This window comes from Mustelus asterias, chromosome 26 (assembly GCF_964213995.1).
Source record: "Mustelus asterias chromosome 26, sMusAst1.hap1.1, whole genome shotgun sequence".
NCBI lineage: Eukaryota > Metazoa > Chordata > Chondrichthyes > Carcharhiniformes > Triakidae > Mustelus > Mustelus asterias.
Genome location: NC_135826.1, coordinates 21,564,979 through 21,592,529, shown reverse-complemented (window position 1 = coordinate 21,592,529; position 27,551 = coordinate 21,564,979). Strand labels below are relative to the sequence as shown.

The window sequence follows — 27,551 nt, the reverse complement described above, 5'->3', positions numbered from 1 at the left end:
TCCTAATTTATTTATTCCTCCAGTTCTGTGCCACCAGTGAGGCCATACAATAAATGGAGGCCACCTTAACACTCAGAGCCTCTTAATAAGAGAAACCTTATTGAGGGGGGTGCAATGCCTATTATGTTGTATATTCTGTTGGATTGATCGACTGGGGGAGGAGGGGGAGAAGAGAAGGCGATGCTAATGATGGAAGTTGTCACTGTTACAGGACCGTTGGAATGATCCTTCAGTTTTAACTTTATTTATTAGTCACAAATAGGCTTACGTTAACACTGCAATGAAATTTCCATGAAAATCGCCTAGCCGCCACACTCCGGCGCCTGTTCGGGTACACCGAGGGCGAATTTAGCATGGCCAATGCACCTAATCAGCACGTCTTTAGGACTGTGGGAAGGAAGCCGGAGCACATGGAGGAAACCCATGCAGACATGGGGAGAACGTGCAGACTCCGCACAGCGACCCAAGCTGGAAATTGAACCCAGGTCCCTGGCGCTGTGAGGCATCAGTGCTAATCACCGTGCCTCTGTGCTGCCCACACTGTATCTGGAACTGCCTGTGTACATTGTAAAGCAAAAGGGCGGCATGATGGCACAGTGGTTAGCACTGCTGCTGCATTGAGCCAGGGATCCAGGTTCGATTCCTGGCTTGGGTCACTGTCTGTGTGGAGTCTGCGCATTCTCTCTGTGTGGGTTTCCGCTGGGTGCTCTGGTTTCCTCACACAGTCCAAAAGATGTGCGGGTTAGGTCGATTGGCCATGCTAAATTCTCCCTCGGTGTACCAGAACAGGCGCCGGAGTGTGACAATTCGGGGATTTTCACAGTAACTTCATTGCAGTGTTAATGTAAACCTACTTGTGATACTAATGAATACATTAAAAAAAACAGGTTTTATTGCTTCAGGATATTTCGTAGATTTTATACGGGTGATAGGAACGTATTTTTTTGTATTCTTTCATGGGATGTGGGCGTCGAGTTTCTGGGAAGTTACTTCGCAAGATACACAATAGAAAATGCTGGATAAACACAGCAGGTCTGGCAGCCTCTATAGAGAGAGAGGAAAAACAGATAATACTTTCAAGTCTAATATAGTTCCTATTCTGAACTGGAGAGAGAACAACAGCGTTAACATTTTGAGTCAGGTCAGGAGTTCTGTGAATGTCTATATTTTTCTGCAGATAGTCTGACTCTATTTTCATAGAATCATAGCACCCTTACAGTGCAGAAGGATGCCTTTTGGCCCATCGCGTCTGCGCTCACTCTCCAACAGAGCATCTCACCCAGGCCTATCCCCGTAATCTGACATCTTTACCCCACTAATCCCTCTAACCTGCATATTTTGGGACACCTAAGGGGCAATTTAGCATGGCCAATCCACCTGACCTCTTTTAATCATTCGTGGGACATGAGCGTCACTGGCTGGTCCAGTATTTATTGCCCATGAACTGAGTGGCTTGCTAGGCCATTTCAGAGGGCAGTTGAGAGTCCACTGTGGCTCTGGAGTCACATGTAGGCCAGACCAGGTAGGGATGGCAGATTTCCTTCCCTAAGGGACATTAGTGAACCAGATGGGTTTTTCCGACAATCGACAATGATTTCATGGTCATCAGTAGATTCTTAATTCCAGATATTTTTTATTGAGCTCAAATTCCATCATCTGCCGTGGCGGGATTCGAACCCGGGTCGTCAGAACATTAGCTGAGTTTCTGGATTAAAAGTCTAGCGATAATACCACGAGGCCACACCTCCCCCTGCACATCTTTTTCTGCCTTTTCCAAAAAAAAGTCAAAAGCACAGATATTTTTAATATTGGAAGATTTATTTATATATCAGGTGAGCTTGAGCTTTCTTTAAAAAAACAATCCCATTTGTGCAGCAGCCTGTAACTTTTGACTTTGCGTTTAGTAAGACTGGGAGGCCAGACAGCAAAGCCATTTGATTTGCCAATGGGAGCAGTCGTTTGTGTCTGGCAGGGGAAGACTTGTGAATAAAAGCAACATGTTGTAGACATTTTCACAGATATTGCCAACGTCTGCTCCAACGAGGCTTGGCTCCTGATGGAAGGACCTACCTTAACTCAAACCGGCAGAGTAGCCGCTGTTTGGAAATGAGTGAAAAGCAAACTTAAAACAGATGCTGGCAAGCTTTACTTTCTGAAAAATAAAGGGTGATAAATATTTGTTTTGGCCAAGCACTTTATCCCAAAGACATTTGAGGCATTCCGAATGCAGTGGATATTGTCCTGGGAGAGCTGGGGTACATGTGAGAGATTCTTGATGGCCTCTTCTTGTCATAGTTTGTTCTGGTGTGATATGAATCTCACTGGTCCAAAATGATGGTCTAACAACTCCCCATCAAACATTGGGTGCCGAATCCCAGAAAAAAAAAGACTGTGTCATCTCCAGCGGGAAGCGTGTGTCGGCCGGTGCAATCCCAATCACAATCCTCCCCCACTTAGTCATTGTTTTGGTGTGGGTTAATGAAATTCCTCAAATCATACAAAGAAAAGTACAGCACAGAAACAGGCTCTTCGGCCCTCCAAGCTTGTGCTGATCTGATTAAACTGGAAAAAAACCGGCACGGCACGGTAGCACAGTGGTTAGCACTGCTGCTTCACAGCTCCAGGGACCTGGGTTCGATTCCCAGCTCGGGTCACTGTCTGTGTGGAGTTTGCACATTCTCCTCGTGTCCGCGTGGGTTTCCTCCGGGTGCTCCGGTTTCCTCCCACAGTCCAAAGATGTGCGGGTTAGGTTGATTGGCCATGCTAAAATTGCCCTTAGTGTCCTGGAATGCGTAGGTTAGAGGGATTAGTGGGTAAAATAAGTAGGGATATGGGGGTAGGGCCTGGGTGGGATTGTGGTCAGTGCAGACTCGATGGGCCGAATGGCCTCTTTCTGTGCTGTAGGGTTTCTATGATTCTAAGATTAACACTCGGTCCATATCCCTCTATTCCCTCCCTATTCATGTACTCATCCAGATACCTCTTAAATGTTGCTAATGTGTCTGCTTCCACCACCTCCTCTGGCAGCGTGTTCCAGGAACCCACCACTCTCTGCATGAAAAACTTCCCCTGCACACCTCCCTTCAACTTTCTCCCTCTCCCCTTGAACCTGTGCCCCCTTGTAATTAACGTTTCCATCGTAGGAAAAAGCCTCTGACTGTCCATCCTGTCTATACCTCTCATAATTTTGGAGACCTCTATCAGGTCTCCCCTCAGCCTCCGTCTTTCCAGTGAAAACAATGCTAGTTTATTCAACCTCTCCTCATAGTCAACACCCTCGAGACCAGGCAACATCCTGATGAACCTTCTTTGCACTCTCTCCGAAGTCCTTCTGGTAGCGTGGTGACCAGTACTGCATTCAGTACTCCAAATGCGGCCTAACCAAGGTTTTATATAGCTGCAACATGATTTCCCAACTCTGTACTCAATGCCCCGGGCGATGGAAGCAAGCATGCCAGATGTTTTAATCACCTTGGCCACCTGTGTTCCACTTTTTAGGGAATTGTGGACCTGCACACCCAGATCCCTCTGTATGTTAATGTTCCTAAGCGTTGTGTCATTTACAGTATAATTCACACCTAAATATGAACCACCAAAATGCATCACCTCGAACTTGTCCGGATTAAACTTCATCTGCCATTTCTGTGCCCAAGTCTCCAATCTATCTATATCCTGTTGTAACCCTGTCACTATCAGCAACTCCACCAATCTTCGTGTCCTCCGCAAACTTACTAATCATGCGCATAATTCAAGCGTTGCATAAGATGCACGTGTTTGGGTGGTGTGTGGATGGAACATTACAGTACAAACACTGATAATTAAGCAGACCTCATTCCTAGATGTGATACTCTATAGAAATATTTAGTTTTGGAGGTGGGGGTGATTTGCACTAGGAATGAGAGAAGAGGGGCTTAAAGACACCGGCAAGGCCTGCTTCTCAGTGCGCCTCGATCTCATTTTTTAAAAAGTGCCCTAGGTTGGCATGGGGGTCATTGGGATGTTGGGTAGAGAAACATAGGTTGGCATGGAGGGGAAGCGGAATTATGGGTAGAGGAGAATAGGTTGCATGGGGGCGTGAGGAGTCATGGAGTGGCTAGAGGGGCAGAGTTTGGCATGGGCTAGACCTTCTCAACTTGCCTTTCAAAAGATTCCCTCATCCAGACAAACTCCACCCGGCTCGATTAAAAATTATGGTGGGAAGGATATGCCTATCCTACCAGGTCGGGAGTACAGGATGTAATCCGAACCCATACCTGCCTCGAGGAAAGTTGGGTGCGTTGGAAATGGGGCTTGAAGGGCTGCCATTTTGAAAAGTCCCTGACTTGGTGAAAATCAATTCCGTTGCCTTCCAATTTTCTCCACTTGATCTCCCAGGGGTTCTACATTGAAGGCAACTTCCAGACCTCCGGCAGTGTTGCCTTTGAATTAATGGGGCATTGCAGTACGTTTTTGGCAGGCTCCTTTCCCATGCGGAGCCTCGCTAGCTGGGATTGTGGTTTGCAGAATATGCTCTGTAATTTTGTAGTCCTCCACTCCAACCTATTCCAGTCTGGAGGCACTCTGGGAGTGGAGTACACCAAGTGCTCCAAAATTTACCATGATGCTCTTGTGATTCATTCCTTTACAACCCTGGCAAGATGATATCTGCCTCCATTTTGGTGCCTCTCCACAGCAATGGTGGTGTGTGGAGTGGTCATTAACTCTTAAGGAGTAAGAGACAGAGTTCAATATAAGAGTATTGAATTTGATTCCTGATCTGTGCTGGTTTTGCTCATCTCAGTTGGTGGGGGGTGGGGGAGGTGGTTGCAGAATGGATGTTGCAGATCACATAAGTATGTGTAAATATCGAATCATAGAATCCCTACAGTACAGAAGAGGCCATTCAGCCCATTGAGTCTACACCGACTCCCTGGCAGAGTATCTCACCCAGGCCTCCTCCCCTCTCCCTCCCCCTCCCCATAACATAGAATCAGAGACCATTTGGCCCATCGAGTCTGCACTGACTCTCCAATAGAACATCTTGCAAGGACCCCCCCCCCTCTCCCCCCCCACCACCCTATCCCCGTAACCCCACATATATACCCCACTAATCCCCCTAACCTACACATCTTTGGACACTAAGAGGCAATTTAGCATGGCCAATCCATCTAACCTGCACATCTTTAGAGTGTGGGAGGAAACCGGAGCACCCAGAGGAAACCCACACAGACACAGGATGAGCGTCCAAATGACAGTCACCCAAAGATGGAATCAAACCTGGGTCCCTGGCACTTTGAGGCAGCAGTGCTAACCACTTCTCTTTATCCCTATAATCTCCAATCCCACAACCCTGCGAGATGTCTGTACTGTTCTAATTCTAGTCTCTTGAGCATCCCTAATTTTAACCATTCCACCATTGATGGCTGTGCCATCCGTTGCCTGGGCTTTGAGCTCTGGAATCCTCTCCTTAAAACTCTCTACCTTTCCTCTTATGAGAATCTCCTTCATAACCTACCTCTTTGACCAAGCATTTGGTGATCCTATCTCCTTATGAAGCTTGATGCCATACTTTGCTTTATAGTGACCCGTGAAGCATCGTCAAATGTTTTATTTAATTAATGGTGCTGTATATCGGAGAAGGGGGGTCACAGTCTCGGAATACGGGGTAGGCAGTTTGGGACGGCGATGTGGAGGAACTTCACTCAGCAGGTGGTGACCCTGTGGAGTCTCTACCACAGAAGGCTGTGGAGGCCAAGCCATTGAACATATTAAATAAGGAAATCCATTTCTAGACTTCAAAGGTGTTGAGGGGTATGGGGAGAACACATGCGTATGGCATTGAGATGGAACCTCAGCCATGATCATGATGAATGGTGGAGTAGGCTGAAGGGTTGATTGGCCTACTCCTGCTCCTGTCTTCTATGTTGTGACAATTCATGTGGTGGTGGCATTGCCACTCATGCCTTTCCTTCAGTTGCTGTTGGCAGTGTTGTTTGGCAGTTCCGATTCCCTCCAAATATTCTGCATGCATCCATTTTTCAGCATGGATCATAAGGAGGCGCCAGTGTCTATATTTCTGTTGTCTTGTTAATTTGATTTTATTATTGTCACATGTATCAGTATACAGTGAAAAGTATTGTTTCTTGCGCACTATACAGCCAAAGCATACCGTTCATAGAGAAGGAAAGGAGTGCAGAATGTAGTGTTACAGTCATAGCTAGGGTGTAGAGAAAGATCAACTTAATGTGAGGTAGGCCCATTCAAAAGTCTGATGGCAGCAGGGAAGAAGCTGTTTTTGAGTTGGTTGGTACGTGATCTCAGATTTTTAAATCTTTTTTTCCGACGGAAGAAGGTGGAAGAGAGAATGTCCGGGGTGCGTGGGGGTCCATGATTATGCTGGATGCTTTTCCGAGGCAGTGGGAAGTGTAGACAGAGTCAATGGATGGGAGGCTGGTTTGCGCGATGGACTGGGCTTCATTCATGACATTTTGCAGTTTCTTGCGGTCTTGGGCAGATCAGGAGCCATACCAAGCTGTGATACAACCAGAAAGAATGCTTTCTATGGTGCATCTGTTAAAGTTGGTGAGAGTCGTAGCGGACATGCCAAATTTCCTTAGTCTTCTCTTGTTGCCCGCCCTCTTACTGTCTTGTCTACAGTTGCCTTTTCTCCTAAGTGGGAATCAGACCTGGGCTCTGCATGAGGCAGTGGCTTTCTCCACTAGGTTGTGGGGCGGCGGGGGGGATGGATCCCTTTGTGTATTTGACATTCTTACCCTTGTTGCTCTTGGGAGTTAGAGACATGTCTTTGTGCAGCCTCTGTTCTGTTGCTATTTTCATCAGTGGTACCAGATGATGAGAAGCCGTGAAGTCAGACACTGTGTTAAGCATTGACCTTTCACCTCTGGGCCACTGGATTCAAATTCAATCCAGACTTGGCAGATGAAAGCCTCCTCTGTAGTGCGAAATGACCTTAAGGCAGTCTGAATCCAGAGGCTCATATCGCTGAACTGCCAAGTGTTTGGCAGTAAATTTATAAGTTCAGTCAGAAAGGCCACCGGACGGCTCGTCAAAGAGACAGACAGATAGTAGAGAGTGCTTATCTGCGAAGCATACTTTTGGGGCTGAGTAGAGGGCTTACGAGTTTGTGATAAATTATAGGGCACCACTTTTCCATGTTTGAAGTAGGTTTCTGTTAGATTAGGTGCCATACCGTGACCTGGAACTGTTGAGTTGCCTGAAACAAAACGTTCCATTTCCTAACTTTGACGGCCTCTTTTCTCGAGGAGCACCTTTTCCCTAAATAAAAAAAGATTCTCCGTGTTTGTTGCTTTGTCAGAATTAGACGATGCCCTCAAACTCTCCTGCAGATGAAAATGAAACCAATTCCTTCCCTGGTTTTTTAGATGATGTACCCATGGGATTTTTATGGTGGATCGCAATCTGCTGCCTTCACGGGCCTTGTGATTAATCTAAAAGTGGAATATGCCAGTTTTGCCACAAAGCGCGTTTGATTTTCGTTGGTGGGGTGCTGGGGGGGCTGGCCAGATGTTGCAGTGTCGATGGATGCAGCGCATACTGAAACATCTAATCTACCAGAAACTTGCTTCATGAATCTGAAGCCTCTGCTCTATAATTTAAAGAGGCCTCATCATCCTAGTAAAATGACGCACAAGCTATTTTGCCAGCTATAAAATGAAAGCAGTTGAAATATTTTAACGATCTGTTGGTCTCAGCACTTTTCTCCATCATTCACTCCAGGGCGTACCCGTTTTCTCTTGGTAGTCCACTTTTTGCTGTGTACCATTTTTCTGGAAGGGGACGGGGGGGCGCGTTAGAGAAAGTATTTGGTGGTCAGATTCTCTTGTGGGGAATATAGCTTTCCAAACCGTTGGGCCCTCAACATTCAAACAAGATAAATCGGCAGTACAGAAAGCTAAGTACATAAAACAAGTGTCACAATAAACAGGGAATGCGTCACCAGGCCCAGATGTTGGGAATTTGCAGGCAGCTTTTGATCTTTGTCCTGCAGTTTGAACGCTGCAGCTTACTTCCGCATTTTTCCATCTTTCGGATGAGACGTTTAGCCGTGATTATGTGGACGGGAAAGATCCCACAGCGCTATTTGGGAGGAGAGTGAGGAAGTTCTCTCCTCCTGCACCCCGGCCAATGTTTATACCTCAATCAACACCACTAAAACAGATTACCTGTCCATTATCACCTTGTTGTTTACGGAATCTTGCTGCATGCAAATTGGCTGCCAAATTCCCTGCTCTATAACTATGACTACACTTCAGAAGTACTTCATTTTGGGCAGCACAATGGTTAGCACTGCTGCCTCACAGCGCCAGGGACCCGTGTTCGATTCCCAGTTTGTGCCACTTGCCTGCGTGGAGACTGCACTTTCCCCCCGTGTCTGCATGGGTTTCCTCCTGAGTGCTCCAGTTTCCTTCCACAGTCATAGATCATAGAAACCCTACAGTACAGAAAGAGGCCATTCGGCCCATCAAGTCTGCACCGACCACAATCCCACCCAGGCCCTACTCCCATATCCCTACATATTTTACCCGCTAATCCCTCTAACCTATGCATCCCAGGACACTAAGGGGCAATTTAGCATGGCCAATCAACCTAACCCGCACATCTTTGGACTGTGGGAGGAAACCAGAGCACCCAGAGGAAACCCACGCAGACACGAGGAGAATGTGCAAACTCCACACAGACAGTGACCCAAGCCGGGAATCGAACCCAGGTCCCTGGCGCTGTGAAGCAGCAGTGCTAACCACTGTGGATGTGCTGGTTAGGTGCATTGGCCATGCTAAATTCTCCCTCAGTGTACCCAAACAGGCGCCGGAGTGTGGCAACTAGGGGATTTTCACAGTAACTTCATTAATGTAAGCCTACTTGTGACACTAATAAATAAACTTTTTAAACTTCATTTAGGAGGGATACAAACGATTGGTCTAGTTGGACCAAGGAGCGGCACAGGCTTGGAGGGCCGAAGGGCCTGTTTCCTGTGCTGTACTGTTCTTTGTTTGTATAGCCTGATTGAGATATCCTGAAATCATGAGAGATGCAATATAAATGCAAATCTTTCCTTTCTCACCCTAAATGTGGCCTGTCCTGTTTGTGTGGAATTGCTTTATAAGCTCTCCCTTGTGGCCATTGTTCCAATACTGTATAAAGTTGGGCTAATCGCTATCTATAATCAATGATTTAGAATTGCGGATCGAATGTAATATTTCCAAGTTTGCTGATTTCAAGTGTGAGCTGTAAGGAGGATGCAAGGAGGCTTCAAGGGGATTTAAGCAGGCTGAGTGAGTGGAGAAGAACATTGCAAATTGAATGTAATGTGGAAAAAAATCAAGTTATCCACTTTGGTAGGAAAACCGGAAATACCGGAGTTTTCTTAAATGGTGAGAGATTGGGAAGTACTGATGTCCAGAGGAACCTAGGTATCCTTGTTCACCAGTCACTGAAAAGTAACATGCAGCTGCAACAAGCAACTGGTATGTTGGACTTCATTGTGAGGGGATTTGAGTACATGAATTAGGGCAGCACAGTGGTACAGTGGCTAACACTGCTGTCCCACAGTGCCAAGGACCTGAGTTCAACTCCAGCCTCTGGTTACTGTGCGTAGTTTGCATATCCTCCCCGCGTCTGCGTGGGTTTCCTCCGGGTGCTCCGGTTTCCTCCCACTCCAAAGGTGTGCGGGTTAGGTGGATTGGCCATGCTAAATTGCCCCTTAGTGTCCCAATATGTGTAGATTAGGGGGATTAGCGGGGTAAATACTTGGGTTTACGGAGACGCTGGCAATATCTGGGTGGGGTTGCCCATTAGTGTCAGGGGGAATTACGTGGGGCTACAAGGATAGGGCCTGGGTGGGATTGTTGTCAGTGCAGACCCGATGGGCCAAATGCACTGTAGGGATTCTATATCTTGCTGCAATTGTGTTTAATCTTGCTGCGACTGCAAATGGAGCATTGTGTGCAGCTTTGGTCTCCTTACCTAAGGAAGTATATATCCTTCCCATAGGAGGAGTGTAAAAGAAGTTCACCAGACTGATTCCTGGGATGGCGGAAGAGATTGAGGAGACTAGGCCTGTATCTTCGTGAGTTTAGATGAATGAGAGGTCATCTCGTTGAACCATACAAAATTCTTATAGGACTCAACCGAGTAGGTGCGGGAAGGCTATTTTTGCTTGGCTGGTGAGTCTAGAACCAAGGAACACCAGTCTTGGCATAAAGTTTGGGGGGGGGGGGCATTTAGGACTGAGATGAGGGGGAATTTCTTCAGAGAGTGGTGAATCTTTGGAATTCTCTGCCAAAGAGGGTTGTGGGGACTCAGTCATTGGGTATATTCAAGACCGAGATCGATGGATGCTGGAGATCTGAAATATAAACGAGTGCTGGGTAAACTCCGTGTGGGAGCAACTGTGGAGAAAAAGCAGAGTTAATATTTCAAATCCAATATGACTCTTTCAAATGATGGATTTCTAGTTAGTGAAGCCATCAAGGGAAATGGGGATAGTGCAGGATAATGGTGTTGAGGTCGATTATTAGCCACAATCCAGGACAAAGCAACCTGTTTGATTGGCACCCCATCCACAAATATTCACTCCTCCCCCCACCACTGACGTACAGCGGCAGCCGTGTGTACCATTGACAAGATGCACTGCAACTCATCAAGACTCCTTGGACGGCACCTTCCAAACCCATGACTGTTGCTATGCAGGACAGGGGCATTGTGGGGTCATCTGGACTTGAAACGTCAGCTCTTTTCTCTCCTTACAGATGCTGCCAGACCTGCTGAGATTTTCTCTTTTTGGTTTCGGATTCCAGCATCCGCAGTAATTTGCTTTCATTCAGCAGTGCCCGCATCCCATCAATGAATAAAAAGCATTTGAATGGTGGGAACTAGATGACCTATTTCTTGATGTTTTAATGGGGCTTGTTGGACTATCTGCTCTGGCCATTGTCCTGTCTATATCCATGTACCTCCAACGAGTGGGTATTGGTTGGATGTGAGAATCCTAGTGTCCTCTTTTTGTGTTTTCCCCTCAGCACCCTGTCACCCCACATACGCAAACTATCTGGAGACAGAGACCAATCTCTATTCCCCTGGACCTGTTCAATTCTTATTTTAGTAATGGCTGAGATGGGCTTGAATTTACCTTGCACTGAAAGGTCAGCACCACTTCACATCTTTGAAGCGTCTAAAATATGAATCATTCGTCCGGTCATTTCTTTTTTTTTGTATTTCTTTTGACAGCTCTGCTGTTATCTAGACAGAGTGTAATATAGCACAGACTCAGGATTAAACCTGGTTGTTCTCTGGTCTAAATTGAAGAGGCCTTTGCTTAATGGCATAATTACCTGTGGGAGAAGGAGCGAGATGTATAACTATGCTGTCTTTTAAATAATCCGGACTGATTTTACTTTTAAAAATCAAACTCGGATATCAAAGATTCCATTTTAATAAGATGTTTCCTGCAGTGCATTATTCCACCTGCTGCTGCTGCCTTCTATTGAACTGCCTAAGCTTAATAGCTTTCAATGAAGCCTCATTAACCTTCTGGCCCTGAAAGCTGGGGCGAGGAGGAGAGGGAGAACACCAAGTGGCATCAATTGAAGCGACTGGGGTTAAAAATGCTCTGATGTCGACCTAGGTCTAACGAGTGAAATCTGTCACCCTTTGTACTTTAATTCTCGCAATGTCACGAGCACCTTGCGACTGAATGCTATTATGGGCTTCACCCATCAAATTTCCTCATGCGTTCTGTTGCTTAATGCAAGCTAATACGGGTGTTCTTATTAATCATGATGAATTTTAAGTGATAAATTTAGGTGAAAGGTATCCAAGGCAGTAGAATAGGCAAGGAAGAGCAGCTGGATAATGAAATAATGATTACATGGCAGCAGACTTGCGTTTCTGTCATTCAATTCCATAGAGTCTTGAAGCACTGGAAGAGGCCATTAGGCCCATCATGCCTGTACAGGCCCCACTCCCCTGCTCTTTCCTACAATTTATTTTTCCTTTATGAATCTGCTTCGACCACCCTTTCAGGTAGTGCATTGGATTTGAGTAAAGGAATTGGGGCGGCACAGCGGTTAGCACTGCTGCCTCACAGCGCCAGGGACCCGGGTTCAATTCCGGCCTCGGGTGACTGTCTGTGTGGAGTCTGCACGTTCTCCCCGTGTCTGCGTGGGTTTCCTCCGGGTGTTCTGGTTTCCTTCCAGTCCAAAAGATATGCTGGTTAGGTGCATTGGCCATGCTAAATTCTCCCTCGGTGTACCCGAACAGGTGTGGCGACTACTGGATTTTCATAGTAACTTCATTGCAGCGTTAATGTAAGCCTACTCATGACACTAATAAAGTAAACTGAAACATTGCCGATCAAAACTTGCTGCCTACATATTTTTAAAAATTCTCTTCACATCTTCCTTTTTTTTGCCAATTAACCTTAAGTTTACGTAATTTCAACGTAGGTTGGAGGTGTCGCTGAAGGAGGTGAGGATTTTCACAAGTTGAATCCTGGGCAGGAATTAGAGTCGAAAGTACTGGGATTTGTCATGATTTCAACTGAGTGGCGCGGGGGCAATGAAAAAGATTACATTTTGGGTACTTGAGCAAATCAAGTCGGGAGTTCAGGAGTGACCTCTGTATTTAGGGGTCAAAACTTGACCTAGAAAAGAGAGAAAATGGAAGATTTGTCCTCTGTCTCGAGGAGTGGAAATATAATTTTGAGGTGGTAGGGTTGGAAATGTCTTTCTTTCCCTGGGTGGGAGGTTGAAAATGGGATTAAGGGGCCGGGGAAGCCATTTTGAAATGCGTTCTGACATTTTTGTTTCCTTGTTTGCAAGCCTTAAGATGGAGTGTGAAAAACTGGCCAGCGAGAAGACCGAGATGCAGCGACATTACGTGATGGTGAGTGCAGGATCTTCAGGGAGAGTTGTACAATGCAGCACTGTCGTGATCATCAGTTCATCATTTTAGGGTACAAAGGCAAAAGTTGAAAATAAATGAAAGGGTGAACAATGTCTTGATTGCTCTTCTAATTAAAAACAGTAAGAAGCCTCACAACACCAGGTTAAAGTCCCACAGGTTTATTTGGTAGCACAAGCCACTAGCTTTCGGTGTGCTGCCCCTTCATCAGGTGAGAACATAAGGTCATCCAGGTGTGGTTAGGTTGATTGGCCATGCTAAAATTGCCCCTCAGTGTCCTGAGATGCGTAGGTTAGAGGGATTAGCGGGTAAATGTGTAGGGATATGGGGGTAGGGCCTGGGTGGGATTGTGGTCGGTGCAGACCCGATGGGCCTGATGGCCTCTTTCTGCACTGTAGGGTTTCTATGATAAGAACATAAGAACTAGGAGCAGGAGTAGGCCATCTGGCCCCTCGAGCCTGCTGCGCCTTCAATAAGATCATGGCTGATCTTTTTGTGGACTCAGCTCCACTTACCCCCCCGCTCACCATAACCCTTAATTCCTTTACTGTTCAAAAATTTATCTCTCCTTCCCTTAAAAACATTCAACGAGGTAGCCTCAACTGCTTCACTGGGCAGGGAATTCCACAGATTCCCAACCCTTTGTGTGAAGAAGTTCCTCCTCAACTCTGTCCTAAATCTGCTTCTCCTTATTTTGAGACTATGCCCCCTAGTTCTAGTTTCACCCGCCAGTGGAAACAACTTCCCTGCTTCTATCTTATCTATTCCCTTCATAATCTTATATGTTTCTATAAGATTTCCCCTCATTCTTTTGAATTCCAATGAGTAGAGCCCCAGTCTACTCAGTCTCTCCTCATAAGCCAACCCTCTCAACTCCGGAATCAACCTAGTGAATCTCCTCTGCACCCCCTCCAGTGCCAGTATATCCTTTCTCAAGTAAGGAGACCAAAACTGTACACAGTACTCCAGGTGTGGCCTCACTAGCACCTTATACAGCTGCAACATGATCACGCTGTTTTTAAACTCCATCCCTGTAGCAATGAAGGACAAAATTCCATTTGCCACCTTAATTACCTGCTGCACCTGCAAACCAACTCCTTGAGATTCCTGCATAAGGACACCCAGGTCCCTCTGCACAGCAGCAATGCTGCAATTTTTTACCATTTAAATAATAGTCCATTTTGTTATTCCTACCAAAATGGATGACCTCACATTTACCAACATTGTACTCCATCTGCCAGACCCTCGCCCACTCACTTAGATTATCTATATCCCTTTGCAGACTTTGTGTCCTCTGCACACTTTGCTCTTCCACCCATCTTCGTGTCATCTGCGAATTTTGACACACTACACTTGGTCCCCAACTACAAATCATCTATGTAAATCGTAAACAATTGTGGTCCCAACGCTGATCCCTGAGGCACACCACTAGTCACTGATCGCCAACCAGAAAAACACCTATTTACCCCCACTCTTTGCTTTCTGTTAGTTAACCAATCCTCTATCCATGCTAATACATTACCCGTGACACTGTGCACCTTTATCTTATGTAGCAGTTTTTGTTGCGGCACCTTGTCAAATGTATTCAGGAAATCCAGATACACCACATCTACAGGTTCCCCATTGTTCTCTGCACATGTAACGTTCTCAAAGAATTCCACCAAATTAGTCAAACATGACCTTCCCTTCATGAACCCATGCTGCGTCTTACCAATGGGACAATTTATATCCAGATGTCTCGCTATTTCTTCCTTGATGGTAGATTCAAGCATTTTCCCTACTACAGAAGTTAAGCTAACTGGCCTATAGTTACCTGCCTTTTGTCTACCTCCTTTTTTAAACAGTGGCGTCACATTTGCTTTTTTCCAATCTGCGGGAACCACCCCAGAGTCCAACAAATTTTGGTAAATTACTACTAGCGCATTTGCTATTTCTCCCGCCATCTCGTTTTGTACCTGGGATGCATTCCATCAGGACCAGGAGACTTGTCTACCTTTAGCCCCATTAACTTGCCCAACACTACCTCTTTCGTGATAATAGTTTCTAAGTTCTCACCTGCTATAGCCTTGCTGTCATCAATTTTTGGCATGTTATTTGTGTCTTCCACTGTGAAGACCAACACAAAATACCTGTTCAATGCCTCAGCCATTTTCTCATTTCCAGTTATTACATCCCCCTTCTTGTCCTCTAAAGGATCAATGTTTACTTTTGCCATTCTTTTTGTTTTATATATTTGTAGAGACTTTTGCTATCTGTTTTTATATTCTGAGCTAGTTTACTCTCATAATCCATCTTACTTTTCTTTATAGCTTTTTTCGTGGCTTTCTGCTGACCTTTAAAGATTTCCCAATCCTCTAGGTTCCCACTAATCTTTGCCACTTTGTATGCATTTTCTTTCAATTTGATACCCTCCTTTATTTCCTTAGATATCCATGGCTGATTATCTCTTTTTCTACAGTCCTTCCTTATCACTGGTATATACTTTTGCTGAGCACTGTGAAAGATCGCTTTGAAAGTCCTCCACTGTTCCTCAATTGTCCCACCATAAAGTTTTTGCTCCCAGTCTACCTTAGCCAACTCCTCCCTCATCCCTTTATAGTCGCCTTTGTTTAAGCACAAGACACTGGTATTGGATTTTACCTTCTCACGCTCCATCTGTATTTTATGGGAGTGGGAGTTCTGTTCACAAACAGGGCATATAAAGACACAAACTCAATTTCCAAAATAATGGTTGGAATGCGAGTCTTTACAGGTAATCAAGCCTTAAAGGTACAGAGAATGTGAGTGGAGAGAGGGTTAAGCACAGGTTAAAGAGATGTGTATTGTCTCCAGCTTTGAGTTTGTGTCCTTATATGCCCTGTTTGTGAACAGAACTTCCACTCACCTGATGAAGGGTCAGCGCTCTGAAAGCTAGTGGCTTGTGCTACCAAATAAACCTGTTGGACTTTAACCTGCTGTTGTGAGACTTCTTACTGTGTTTATCCCAGTCCAACGCCAGCATCTCCACATCATCTTCTAATTAAATACAGTAATGAGATTACTGGTACAATGAATGGGGTTGTAACAGATCTCTTTGTAAGACTTCCTGTCTGTCATGTCTACTTTTTCTTGTCATGATTTGCATGTGACATTGCTAATGTAATAAGCAAAATGTAATGGTAATACCTTTTTCTATTTCCCTTAGTAGCCGACAGCCCCAGCTATTCAGTCCTCTGACCACTGTTGGCACTGTAGTGTCAGTGACTTGTGTTGGTCAGCATTTCTTTTTGCCTTATTCCTTTTATTATTTTCTTAGATTAGCCACAAACAAGGCAACACACAAAGGTGACCTCCTGAACAGCAGCATTAGACTGTAGGTGCTGTGGGACACAGACTCAGGAACATTTTTCTGAACCAAGCTTTTGGTCAACCCCCACCCTCACCAGCATCCATCTTTATCTCTCTTTTTGCTTCAGCACTTGTTTTTGACATGTGCCTTCAGATGAGGGCCTGAGCTTCATGATAGGTTTTTAGGTAAGGAAACGGGGGAGTGTGATATGGAACAAATAGTCTTCCCGTCTGTCCCAACCCCTCAATGATTTTACACTGATGCGGGCAAGACCTTAGGTGGGCTGCCTACCCTTGCCCCAATTAAGGCCCTTAAGTGGCCACTTAAGGGCTGTTTTTTCACCGAAACTCAACTTGTAAGCTGGTGGGACGATTTCCCGGGTGTGGAGAAGTCTGAAAATGATTGGGCTTTGGCCTTGGGTGGAAGTGGTGATCTGGGGGGGCTACCTCCATCGCCCCCTTCTAACCTTGAGTGCTGGACCTCCTGCCTGGTCTCTCTCCTGACATCCCAATCACCCACTATCCACTGCCCTCCCTGCCAGAGACCCTGGAAGCTCTGTGCACTCCTGGGACTTGGGCTCCGGACACTTCATGAACTTCCCCTTCTATGCACTGCAACTTTTGTCACTACGGTGACTCAGAGCAGCTGACAGGCAGCGCTCTCAGATGGGCCCAACACACGAGTAAGGGGTGAAAGTCCTGCATCTAGCCACTTAACGCTCATTCTCGTGTGAAATGGCTGTGGGGCAGGGTGTTGACGGGACAATGTGCCCCTCTAACTCTTTGGATGGCAAAATGTGTAGCCCCAGCATCCGAAATATCCTGGCCAGTGTTTTTCCAATTATAGATATTGTGTAAGTGACTCTTGCATGTGTTTTGACTTTTAAGCCAAAAATAAAGTCTCTTGGAAGTGTTGTAGGTATTTTAAACATTTTAAAATAAATTTAGTGGTCTGGTCTGCAGTACAATGTTACTGAGTGTGGGTGGCACAGTGGTTAACACTGCTCCCTCACAACAGCAGGGAACCGGGTTCGATTCCCGGCTTGGGTCGCTGTTTGTGTGGAGTCTGCACATTCTCCCCGTGACTGCGTGGGTTTCCTCCAGGTGCTCCGGTTTCCTCCCACAGTCTGAAAGACATGCTGATTAGGCGCATTGCTAAATTCTCCCTCGGTGTCCCCCAACTGTCACCGGACTGTGGCGACTCACGGATTTTCACAGTAACTTCATTGCAGTGTTAATGTAAGCCTACTTGTGACACATAGATAAACTTTAAATCTAACCCCTGCCGTCATTTCCCTGAACCTGACCCCGTAGTAGCCCAGGCATAGGATTTGCATCAAAAGAAAGCATTGGTATATAATACTGGTATTCTGGTTTGATTAATTTTAAGAAATAATTTTGCAGGCCCAGAAATACCTTTACATATGAGCCTTGTGTCATGTAAGAACAAGGTATTCGACTGAGTGAAGAGAATTTGGGCCTGTGATGAAGTAAGCTGTAGGTTTGCCTAATGAGTAAGCACAAGCCAATGTCACTGGAGCAAATGGGGGAGATGGTGGCATAGTGGTCATGTCACTTCTCGTACTCCAGAGGCCAAGGCTCTGGGGACATGGGTTCAAATCCCACCATGGCAGCTGTTGGAATTAAAATTCAATGAATAAATCTGGAATATGAAGCTAGTCTTAGTAATATCTTGGAGAATGGGGACCATTCGTTGGTTGTTATAAAAACTTATCGACCAGGATTTTACAACCTTGCTCGGGCAAGGCTCGTAAAATCCCGCCTGAGGCCAACAGAGAATTCCATTCTGCAAGCCGGAATCACGGGTGTTGTGGTAAAAGTCCGGCCATCTGGTTCACTCCTGTCCTTTTGGGAAGAAACTCTGCCATCCTTACCCAGCCTGGCCTACATGTGACTCCAAGCTTGATTCTTAACTATCCTCTGAAGTGACCACATAGCTAAAGGACAGTTGGTGATTGGCTGTGAATGCTGGCCTTTGCCAGCGATGTTCCCATCCCATGAAAGAATCCTTAATAAACTGTAGTTGCTGAACAAGCCGGTATGACATCTCTGTTTGCTATTTTCAACAGAGCTTCACCTCATTTAAAGTGCTACTTAATGCAACCTCTCCACCAATTAAATTAGCAGGTTGAGTAAAGCGCCCTAAATGCCATTATTATCCAACAACACATGTACTGCCATCAAGAGGGGCAATCATGAGTTCCTGCCATCATGCCTCACTTGCTTAAGCTGCTGCTCTTCCTCTTTCATTATTATATAGAACAGGGGTGTATTAAAAGGACCGAATGGCCTGAACCTGCTTCTATTTTCTATGTTTCTAACACCATTCTCTGGAGTTGAGTGGGAAAGTGGTGATATGAAAAATATTTACCTATACTGATTGTTTTGCGGGTGCAATGAAAATTGCTATCCGACTCCAGAAGTCTCTGTTACCGTGTCTTTAACTGTCTTTGGGCTGAGCTACCCACTGTGGGATATGAACCTACATTACTTTCATGAGAGTAGATCCAAGAAACGAACATAAGCTAATCTTTTGTGTTGGGGCAGAGCTCTGAATCGTCGAATCTACAGTACAGAAGGAGGCCATTTGGCCCATCGAGCCTGTACCGCAACAATCCCACCCAGGTCCTGTCCTATCCTTGTAACCCCACGCACTTGCCCTCCTAATACCCCTGACATTAAGAAGCAACTTATCATGGCCAATCAACCTAACCCGCACATTTTTGGACTGTGGAAGGAAACTGGAGCATCCGGAGGAAATTCACGCAGACACAGGAAGAATGTGCAAACTCCACACAGACAGTCACCCAAGGCCGGAATCGAACCCAGGTCCCTGGCGCTGTGAGGCAGCAGTGCTAACCACTGTGCCACCGTGCTACAACAGTTGAAATATTCTTTCAGTTCCAGGGTCTTGGCTCCATGTTGACCAAAATTGCTGGCCTGAATCTTGTTTTCCTCTGATTTCTAATGGCTGGAAGGAAAAAGGAGCAATTTGCACGGTGTGGATTTAGTGACTCTTTATACCATAGCCCACAAGCACCATATGAACCTTGGCAGCTCAGGCTTCAACCCGGGCATCTCTTGTTCTATTTCAGTGTTGGATTTCTTACTTTCTGGGTTGCCCTGTTTGAATTCTATGGGCCAGAATGTTTTGAAAAGGCTGCTCTTAATGCTGCTGCTTCATTGGTGGCCAAGTTCTAAATTGGAGCATGTACATCTGTTGGTATTGGCAGGTTGAATAACATGCAAATTTAATGAGAACATTCATTTTAAAATTTTCACATGTGGTTTGGGAGTCTCCGTGGTGTGTAGCAAATTGGCAGATGAAGACAAAATGCTTGGACTACCCTGCCCTGGTTGCTCCAATGTCTATTTAATTGGACTCAGTCTCTGGAAGGACTATGGTTTGGTTGTTGTTGGTTACTGGGCCATGTGTTTGCCTGAGAGAGAGAGAGAAGCATTGAGTACGTGATTTGGGTCCTACCCCAACACACCATTTGAACTTCTTCTCTTTTCACCAGTCATTACTGGATGCAAAAGTGGAAAACCCTGACTGAAATTTTCTGGCCCTTCCTGCCGGGAGGATCTTGTGGTCCCGTCGATGGTGACCAGCCCCCCCACCCCAAACTTCTCCCCAGCCGTGGGTTCCTGGCAGCAGAGGTGGTGAGAAACAGGAAAAGCCTTTTTTCAGCAGTAGGCCCAGAAGATCTGGCCTCGGCTGATGATCTGCGGCCTCTGCTGCTGCAAAACATGCCCCGGGGGGGTGGGGGGCTCTTTCATCGTTTAACTTTCCTTCTGTTTTGAATGAACAATTTAACCAAAACGTTCCTTGTACAAAGCCTCTGCAGAAGAATGAGTAGTATGTGGGAAGTCCAATATAGTGGCCCTGTCCTGCTTGAGTCATCATGACTGGGTGGTTAGCACTGCTGCCTCACAGCACCAGGGACCTGGGTTCAGTTCCAACCTCGGATGGCTGTGTGGAGTTTGCACCTGTGTCTGCGTGGGTTTCTTCCGGGTGCTCCGCTTTCCTCCCACAGTCCAAAGATGTGCAGGTTAGGTAGATTAACCACGGTAAATGCATAGGGTTATGGGTATAGGGTGGAGGGGAGGGCCTGGGTATGTTGCTCTTTCCAAGAGTCGGTGTAAATTCGATGGGCCGGATGGCTGCCTCCTGCACTGTAGGGATTCTTTGGACAGGCTGAGGCTTTGGATGCTGGTTTGTTTCCTGGGGTGAGGTACAGAATGATTTAAAGCTGAGATCAAAAGAGTTTAAATTGGCTGTGAGCTTGGTTGAAATTCAATTTAAGCTGATTCATGGCTATTCTTTTGTGCTATGGCTGCCATGTTTAAAAATCAGGCCTTGATGGGGTGGGGAAAATTGCCCAAGAATCTCTCGTGTTTATGGAGCACTGAAGATAATATCTGAATGGAGGAGGACCATGTCTACTTTGACCCAGTGGTGAGATAAATGGTCCAGGGAAAGAATGAAGACCCAACAGACTGTGATTGATAAACACAAGGCAACGGAAGAAAATAATTTCATTGGGCCTTCTTGCCTCGGATCCTTACGAAATAGTTTACTTGATTTGTTCAGTGGACATGGGGGAGGTGCCCAAGAGGCTTGGCTTAGGCCATCACCTTGAATTACTGCTGTTCTCCAATGATGTGCTTCTGTGCTGGTATTAAAATTCCAGGATTTTAATCATGTAGCAATGAGTCAGGATGGTTTGTGACTTGGCAGAGAAAACAGTGTTGATGGTGTTCTCAAGATATTGCTGCTCTTATCTCCTTCGATTAGTAGAGGTCACGGGGCTGGGGGTGCGCAGTTGACGTAAGCTTGGTTTGAGCATTCATAGATGCCAAAAGTGTAAACCCAGATATCTCATTCCTATCTAGAAATCAGAGTAATTGATGCAAGAAGAAAAGCCTCCCATGAGGGTGCCTTGAACCACGTTTTAATTTGGGGAGGTGTGGCTTCAGCCAGAAATGTTCAAGCTATCCGTTTGATTGCCTCTGAAACTGTATGAATTTTTGTTTTGGATTTTGAGAGATGTGACCTGGCCTTGGCGCTGTCTACGAACAACCTAACTGGTGTAAGCAAAGAGCAGCAAATCTAGAATAAACAAATCATAAAATCCCTACAGTGCAGAAGGAAGCCATTTGGCCCAATTGAGCCTGCACCAATAACAGTCCCACCCAGACCATATCCCCGTAACCCTACGTATCTACCCTGCTAATTCCCATGACACTAAGGGGCAATTTAGCATGGCCTATTAACCTAACTCTCACATCTTTGGAGTGTGGGAGGAACCCGGAGGAAACTCATGCAGACACTGGGAGAACGTGCAAACTCCATACAGATTACGCAAGGCCGGAATTAAACCCAGGTATCTGGGTTAATGGGGCAGCAGTGCTAATCACTGTGCTACCGTGCTGTCCAATGCTGGAAACATTTAGCAAGAGAAGGACGTGACAGATGTTGAAGTCAGGGATAGTTGTATCAGTGCTCTGGATAATGTCAGTATGATGTGGAGATGCCGGCGTTGGACTGGGGTAAACACAGTAAGAAGTAACAACCTGGTGTTGTTAAACTTCTTATAATGTCAGTATGTCAAAGGAAGAAGAATTGGGGATCATAAATTGCATTAAGGTAGACAAGTCCCCAGGGCCAGATGGGATCTATCCCAGGTTACTGCAGGAGGCAAGGGGAGAAATAGCTGGGGCCTGAACAGATATCTTCACATCCTCTTTGACCACAAGCAAGGGTTCCAGAGGACTGGAGAATGGCCAATGTTTCTCCCTTGTTTCAGAAAGGAAGCAGAGATAATCCAGGAAATTATAGGCCAGTGAGCCTGACGTCAGTGGCGGGGAAGCTTTTGCAGAAGATACTGAGGGATAGGGTATATGCACATTTGGAAGAAAATGGACTACTTAGTGACCGACAGCATGGTTTTGTACGGGGACGGTCATGTCTCACCAACTTGACTGAGTTTTTTGAAGAGGTGGCAAAGATAATTGATGAGGGAAGGGCTGTGGATGTCGTTTATATGGACTTTAGTAAGGCGTCTGACAAGGTCCCACATGGCAGACTGGTACAAAGACTGATATCACATGGGATTCGGGGTGGGCTGGCTAGATGGATACAGAACTGGCTTGGTCATAGAAGACAGAGAGTAGCAATGGAAGGGTGTTTTTCAGAATGTAGATCTATAGCTAGAGGTTTTCCGCAGGGATCAGTGCTGGGACCTCTGTTGTTTTGTAGTGTAGTGGAGGAAAATGTGGATGATCTGATTTAGTAAGCTTGCGGATGACATGAAGATTGATGGTGTTGATAGTGCCGGGGATTGTCAGAGGATACAACAGAATATCGGTAGATTGGAGACTTGGGCACAGAAATGGCAGATGGTGTTTAATCTGGACAAATGTGAGGTGATGCATTTTTGGAGGATTAGATTTAGGTGTGAATTATACTGTAAATGGCAAAATCCTTAGAAATATTAACGAAAATAGGGATTTGGGTGTGCAGGTCCACAGTTCTCTAAAAGTGACAACACAGGTGGCCAAGGTGATTAAGTAGGCATATGGCATGCTTGCCTTCATCGGCCGGGGCATTGAGTACAAGAGTTGGGAAATCATGTTGCAGCTATATAAAACTTTGGTTAGGCTGCAGTTGGAGTATTGCGTGCAGTTCTGGTCACACTATCAGAAGGATGTGGAAGCTTTGGAGAGAGTGCAAACAAGGTTCACCAGGACGTTGCCTGGTCTCAAGAGTATTGACTATGAGGAGAGGTTGAATAAACTAGGATTGTTTTCACTGGAAAGACAGAGACCTAGGGGAGACCTGATAGAGGTCTAAAAAATTATGAGAGGCATAGACAGGGTGGATAGTCAGAGGCTTTTTCCCAGGGTGGAGGTGTTAATTACAAGGGTTCAAGGTGAGAGGGGGAATGTTTAAGGGAGATGTGCGGGGGTAAGTTTTCACGCAGAGAATGGTAGGTGCCTGGAATGCGCTGCCAGAAGAGGTGGTGGAAGCAGGCACATTAGCAACATTTAAAAGGCATCTGGATGGGTACCTGAATAGAGGGGTACGGACCGATTAGGGGCAGAAGGTTAGGGTATCATGATTGGCAGAGACTTGGAGGGCCAAAGAACCTGTTTCTGCACTGTACTTTTCTTTGTTCTTTGTTAGAATGAGCAGAGGATGGACAAGTTGACATTTCCGGTGTTGGACCAGCTGGAATTCTGATGGGCAGATTCCTGGTCGGTTCTGACTAGTTGAGTGTTTCTCCTTTGTTGCTGATGGGAAACTCTACATGAGTTGCAGTCTGCTGCGTGCACAGCCCACCTGATCAATGCTCCACAGAAGACAGCCGATTGTGGAACTGCAGCCAGGAAAATGGAGACCCGCCGAGACTGTGGAAACTGGGGTGGCACAGTGGTTAGCACTGCTGCCGCACAGTGCCAGCGACGTGCGTTCGATTCCTGGCTTGGGTCACTGTCTGTGCGGAGACTGCACGTTCTCCCCGTGTCTGCGTGGATTTCCTCCGGGTGCTTCGGTTTCCTCCCAGAGTCCAAAAGACGTGCTGGTTAGGTGCATTGGCCGTGCTAAATTCTCCCTCAGTGTACCCAAACAGGCGCCAGAGTGTGGCGACTAGGGGAATTTCACAGTAACTTCATTGCAGTGTGAATGTACGCATACTTGTGACAAATGAATAAACTAAAACCTTTATTAAAAAGTCAATACGTGGGGTTACTGGGATAGGGCCTGGATGGGGTTGTTGTCAGTGCAGACTCTATAGGCACAATGGTTAGCACCGCTGCCTCACAGTGCCAGGGGCCCGGGTTTGATTCCTGTCTTGGGTCACTGTCTGTGCGGAGTCTGCACATTCTATCCGTGTCTGCATGGGTTTCCTCCAGGTGCTCCGGTTTCCTCCCACAGTCCAAAGATGTGCGGGTTAGGTGGATTGAACAAAGAAAATTACAGCACAGGAACAGCCCCTTCGGCCCTCCAAGCCTGCACCGACTGTGCTGCCTGACTGAACTAAAACCCCCAACCCTTCCTGAGACCGTATCCATTTATTCCCATCTTATTCATGTAGTTGTCAAGACTCCATTGGCCCTTAGTGACAGGGGGACTAGCTAGGGTAAAGGCATGGGGTTATGGGGATAGGGCCTGGGTGGGATTGTAGTCGGTGCAGACTCGATGGGCCGAATGGCCTCCTTCTGCACGATAGGGATTCGATGAAACAGTTGGATCCCAGCAGACGCCCGTGGAACCCAGCCCAGATTCTGCCATTTTTATTTAAACCTGGAACCTCTCTGACCCAAACTGGAGAGCTGGGATTAGACATCTAGGAGCAGACAAGCGACAAAGAGTGGGAAAGATGAAGTTGGCTCTGAAACAAGGCATCAGTGTCACTTGAATGTTTTCTGGTTGCTTTCACCTCCTGTTTTGAACGAATCCCAAGTTTGTTTTTCCTGTTTTTTTTATTTGTAGAAATTTTTTGCGTCCCAAATTTCTTCGACCAATTTTTCCTACGCGGAGCAGTGGGGAGGGGGAGGCGATGAAAGGTTTGGTGCGAAGTTTTGGCGATTTTTAGAAGATTTGGGAGGGAGATATGGTAATTTTTTAAAAGCACACTGCTGTTTCCTTTTGGATTGAGTAGAGCATGACTGAGCGATATGGCTGCAACAATCTCTTGTGATGTTTTTGGCAGGAACTCTTGAGAGTTTCAAAAAAAGTGCTGGGATAAGTAGCCTCCCAGCTGATAATGATTGACGCACAAATAAAAGTTAGCTAAGTATTTGTTAAAGGAGGGGGGGTGGGGGGTCACGATTCCAGAGCTTGGATTGCTTTAAAAGGCAAGTATTCTCCTTTTTATAGGATGTTGATGCTTGGCACTCTGCCAGCCTTGTAAACGGAGGTGGGCAATGAAGCGTCAAAGTACAGCATGTTGTACTTTTATTAAAAACTGATTTTCAAAGTTGTTGCACGGTGCCAAAAATATAAATTGCTGTAGTTTTGCGCTGGAGCCATTTTTTTTTTTAAAGAGTTGATTTATCATTTCCCCAATGACCGACTTGGAAGTTTCAGAGACTGCTGTGGCCAATACGCTAATTCCCCGGAAGCTGACTGGACTCCCCGCTGGGTAACTGGCACGCAGTGGAGGCTTAGCAAGGAAACTGTTCAAATTCCGACACGGCCCTCGCACCTCCTTTCATCTTTGCGGTCCTGCAATCCTCCGCAAAGCCCGCGTTTCTCCGAATCTTGGCCTCTGGTGCATAGCCGCAACTTCTTTTTGGGGACCCACTGGAATTCCATCCCAAAACCTCTTTGCCGCTTCCACCTTTTTAACAAAGCTGCTTTAGTCTACCTCTTTGGGCCAAGTGTTTTGTCACTTGACTAAATGTCTGCCTCTCTGAGTCGCTGTCAGCATTGAAGGGCCTGTGAGTAGGCCTATCTTGTGAAGAAAGATCAGACAGGTTGCGCCAATGCCCATTGGAGTTTAAAAGACATGGATATGATCTTATGGAAACATACCAGATCCACAGGGGACTTGATGAGGTGTGTTCTGAGATGGATATTTCCTCCTCTGGGGCGGGTGGGTGTCGCTAAACGTAGGGACCAGAGTTTTAAAAATAAAATGCCTCCTTTTTTAGGGCAGAGCTGAGGAGATTTTTTTTTTTCTCTGAGGATGATTAGTCTGTGGAATTCTCTTCCCTCAGAAGATAGTGGAGGCTTGGGGTCCGGGTCCATAGGACTCTTAAATCGGCCTCGCAGGTGGAGGATGCGGTCAAGAAGGCGTATGGCGTACTAGCCTTCATTAATCGAGGGATTGAGTTTAGGAGTCGGGAGATAATGCTGCAGCTTTATAGGACCCTGGTTAGACCCCACTTGGAGTACTGCGCGCAGTTCTGGTCACCTCATTACAGGAAAGATGTTGAAGCCATTGAAAGGGTGCAGAGGAGATTTACAAGGATGTTGCCTGGATTGGGGGGCATGCCTTATGAGGATAGGTTGAGGGAGCTTGGTCTCTTCTCCCTGGAGAGACGAAGGATGAGAGGTGACCTGATAGAGGTTTACAAGATGTTGAGGGGTCTGGATAGGGTGGACTCTCAGAGGCTATTTCCAAGGGCTGAAATGGTTGCTACGAGAGGACACAGGTTTAAGGTGCTGGGGGGTAGGTACAGGGGGGATGTCAGGGGTAAGTTTTTCACTCAGAGGGTGGTGGGTGAGTGGAATCGGCTGACGTCGGTGGTGGTGGAGGCAAACTCGTTGGGGTCTTTTAAGAGACTTCTGGATGAGTACATGGGATTTAATGGGATTGAGGGCTATAGATAGGCCTAGAGGTGGGGATGTGATCGGCGCAACTTGTGGGCCGAAGGGCCTGTTTGTGCTGTGGCTTTCTATGTTCTATGTTCTATGAATTCATTCTTTGCTGAGTTGGATGGATTTTTGATAGATGAGGGAGTCGAGGGTTATGGGGTGGGGGTAGCAGACAGGAAAGTAGAGTCCAGACCGCACCCAGATCAGCCAAGATAGAAACATAGAAACTAGAAGCAGGAGTAGGCCATTCGGCCCTTCGAGCCTGCTCATTGCTGATCATCAAATTCAATATCCTGATTTTTTTTTTTTCTCCCCGTTTTCCCCCCCCACCCTTCCCCCTTTAGACCCAAGAGCTATATCTAATTTCTTCTTGAAATCACACAACATTTTGGCTTCAGCTACTTTCTGTGGTAGTGAACTCCACATATTTCCCACTCTCTGGGTGAAGAAATTTCTCCTCACCTCAGTCCTAAAAGGTTTACCCCTTATCCTCAAACTATGACCCCCTAGTTCTGGACTCCCCTACCATCGGGAACATTCTTTCTGAATCCACCCTGTCTAATCCTGTTAAGAGTTTTTTAAGTTTCCATGAGTCCCCCTCTCTTCTAAACACCAGTGAATATAATCCTAACTAATTTAGTCACCGGATGCCTCAAACTTACTGAGAACCACTGAGTTGCTGAAAGGTGACAGGGCTGAAATGGAAATAAAGAATCTCAAATTCAAGAAAAGGTTGAACGGTTCCAGGAGAAAGCAGAAGTTTTCACAAAGCAGCATGAAGAGTCTCAAAATTAAAGATGGACAGCACCCAGGTATTAGACCCCAATGAATATAATCCTAACCGATTTAGTCTCTCTTCATATAACAGACCTGCCGTCCCAGGAATCAGCCTGGTAAACCTTCGCTGCACTCCCTCTATAGCAAGAACATCCTTCCTCAGATAAGGACACCAAAA

General features: G+C 46.1%; 1 protein-coding gene across 2 annotated transcripts in view; it reads left to right on the top strand.

Annotated features, from left to right (window-relative positions):
• Positions 1 to 27,551, top strand: part of LOC144479507 (transducin-like enhancer protein 1) — a 230,071-nt gene that overhangs the window by 13,258 nt on the left and 189,262 nt on the right. Inside the window, exon 3 of one of the 2 annotated variants that reach the window (XM_078198239.1) lies at positions 12,840 to 12,903. The exons of the other annotated variant lie outside the window; for it this stretch is intronic. Coding sequence (XP_078054365.1) covers positions 12,840 to 12,903 — 64 coding nt within the window. The remainder of the gene's footprint in view (positions 1 to 12,839; positions 12,904 to 27,551) is intronic. 2 annotated transcript variants of the gene reach the window in all.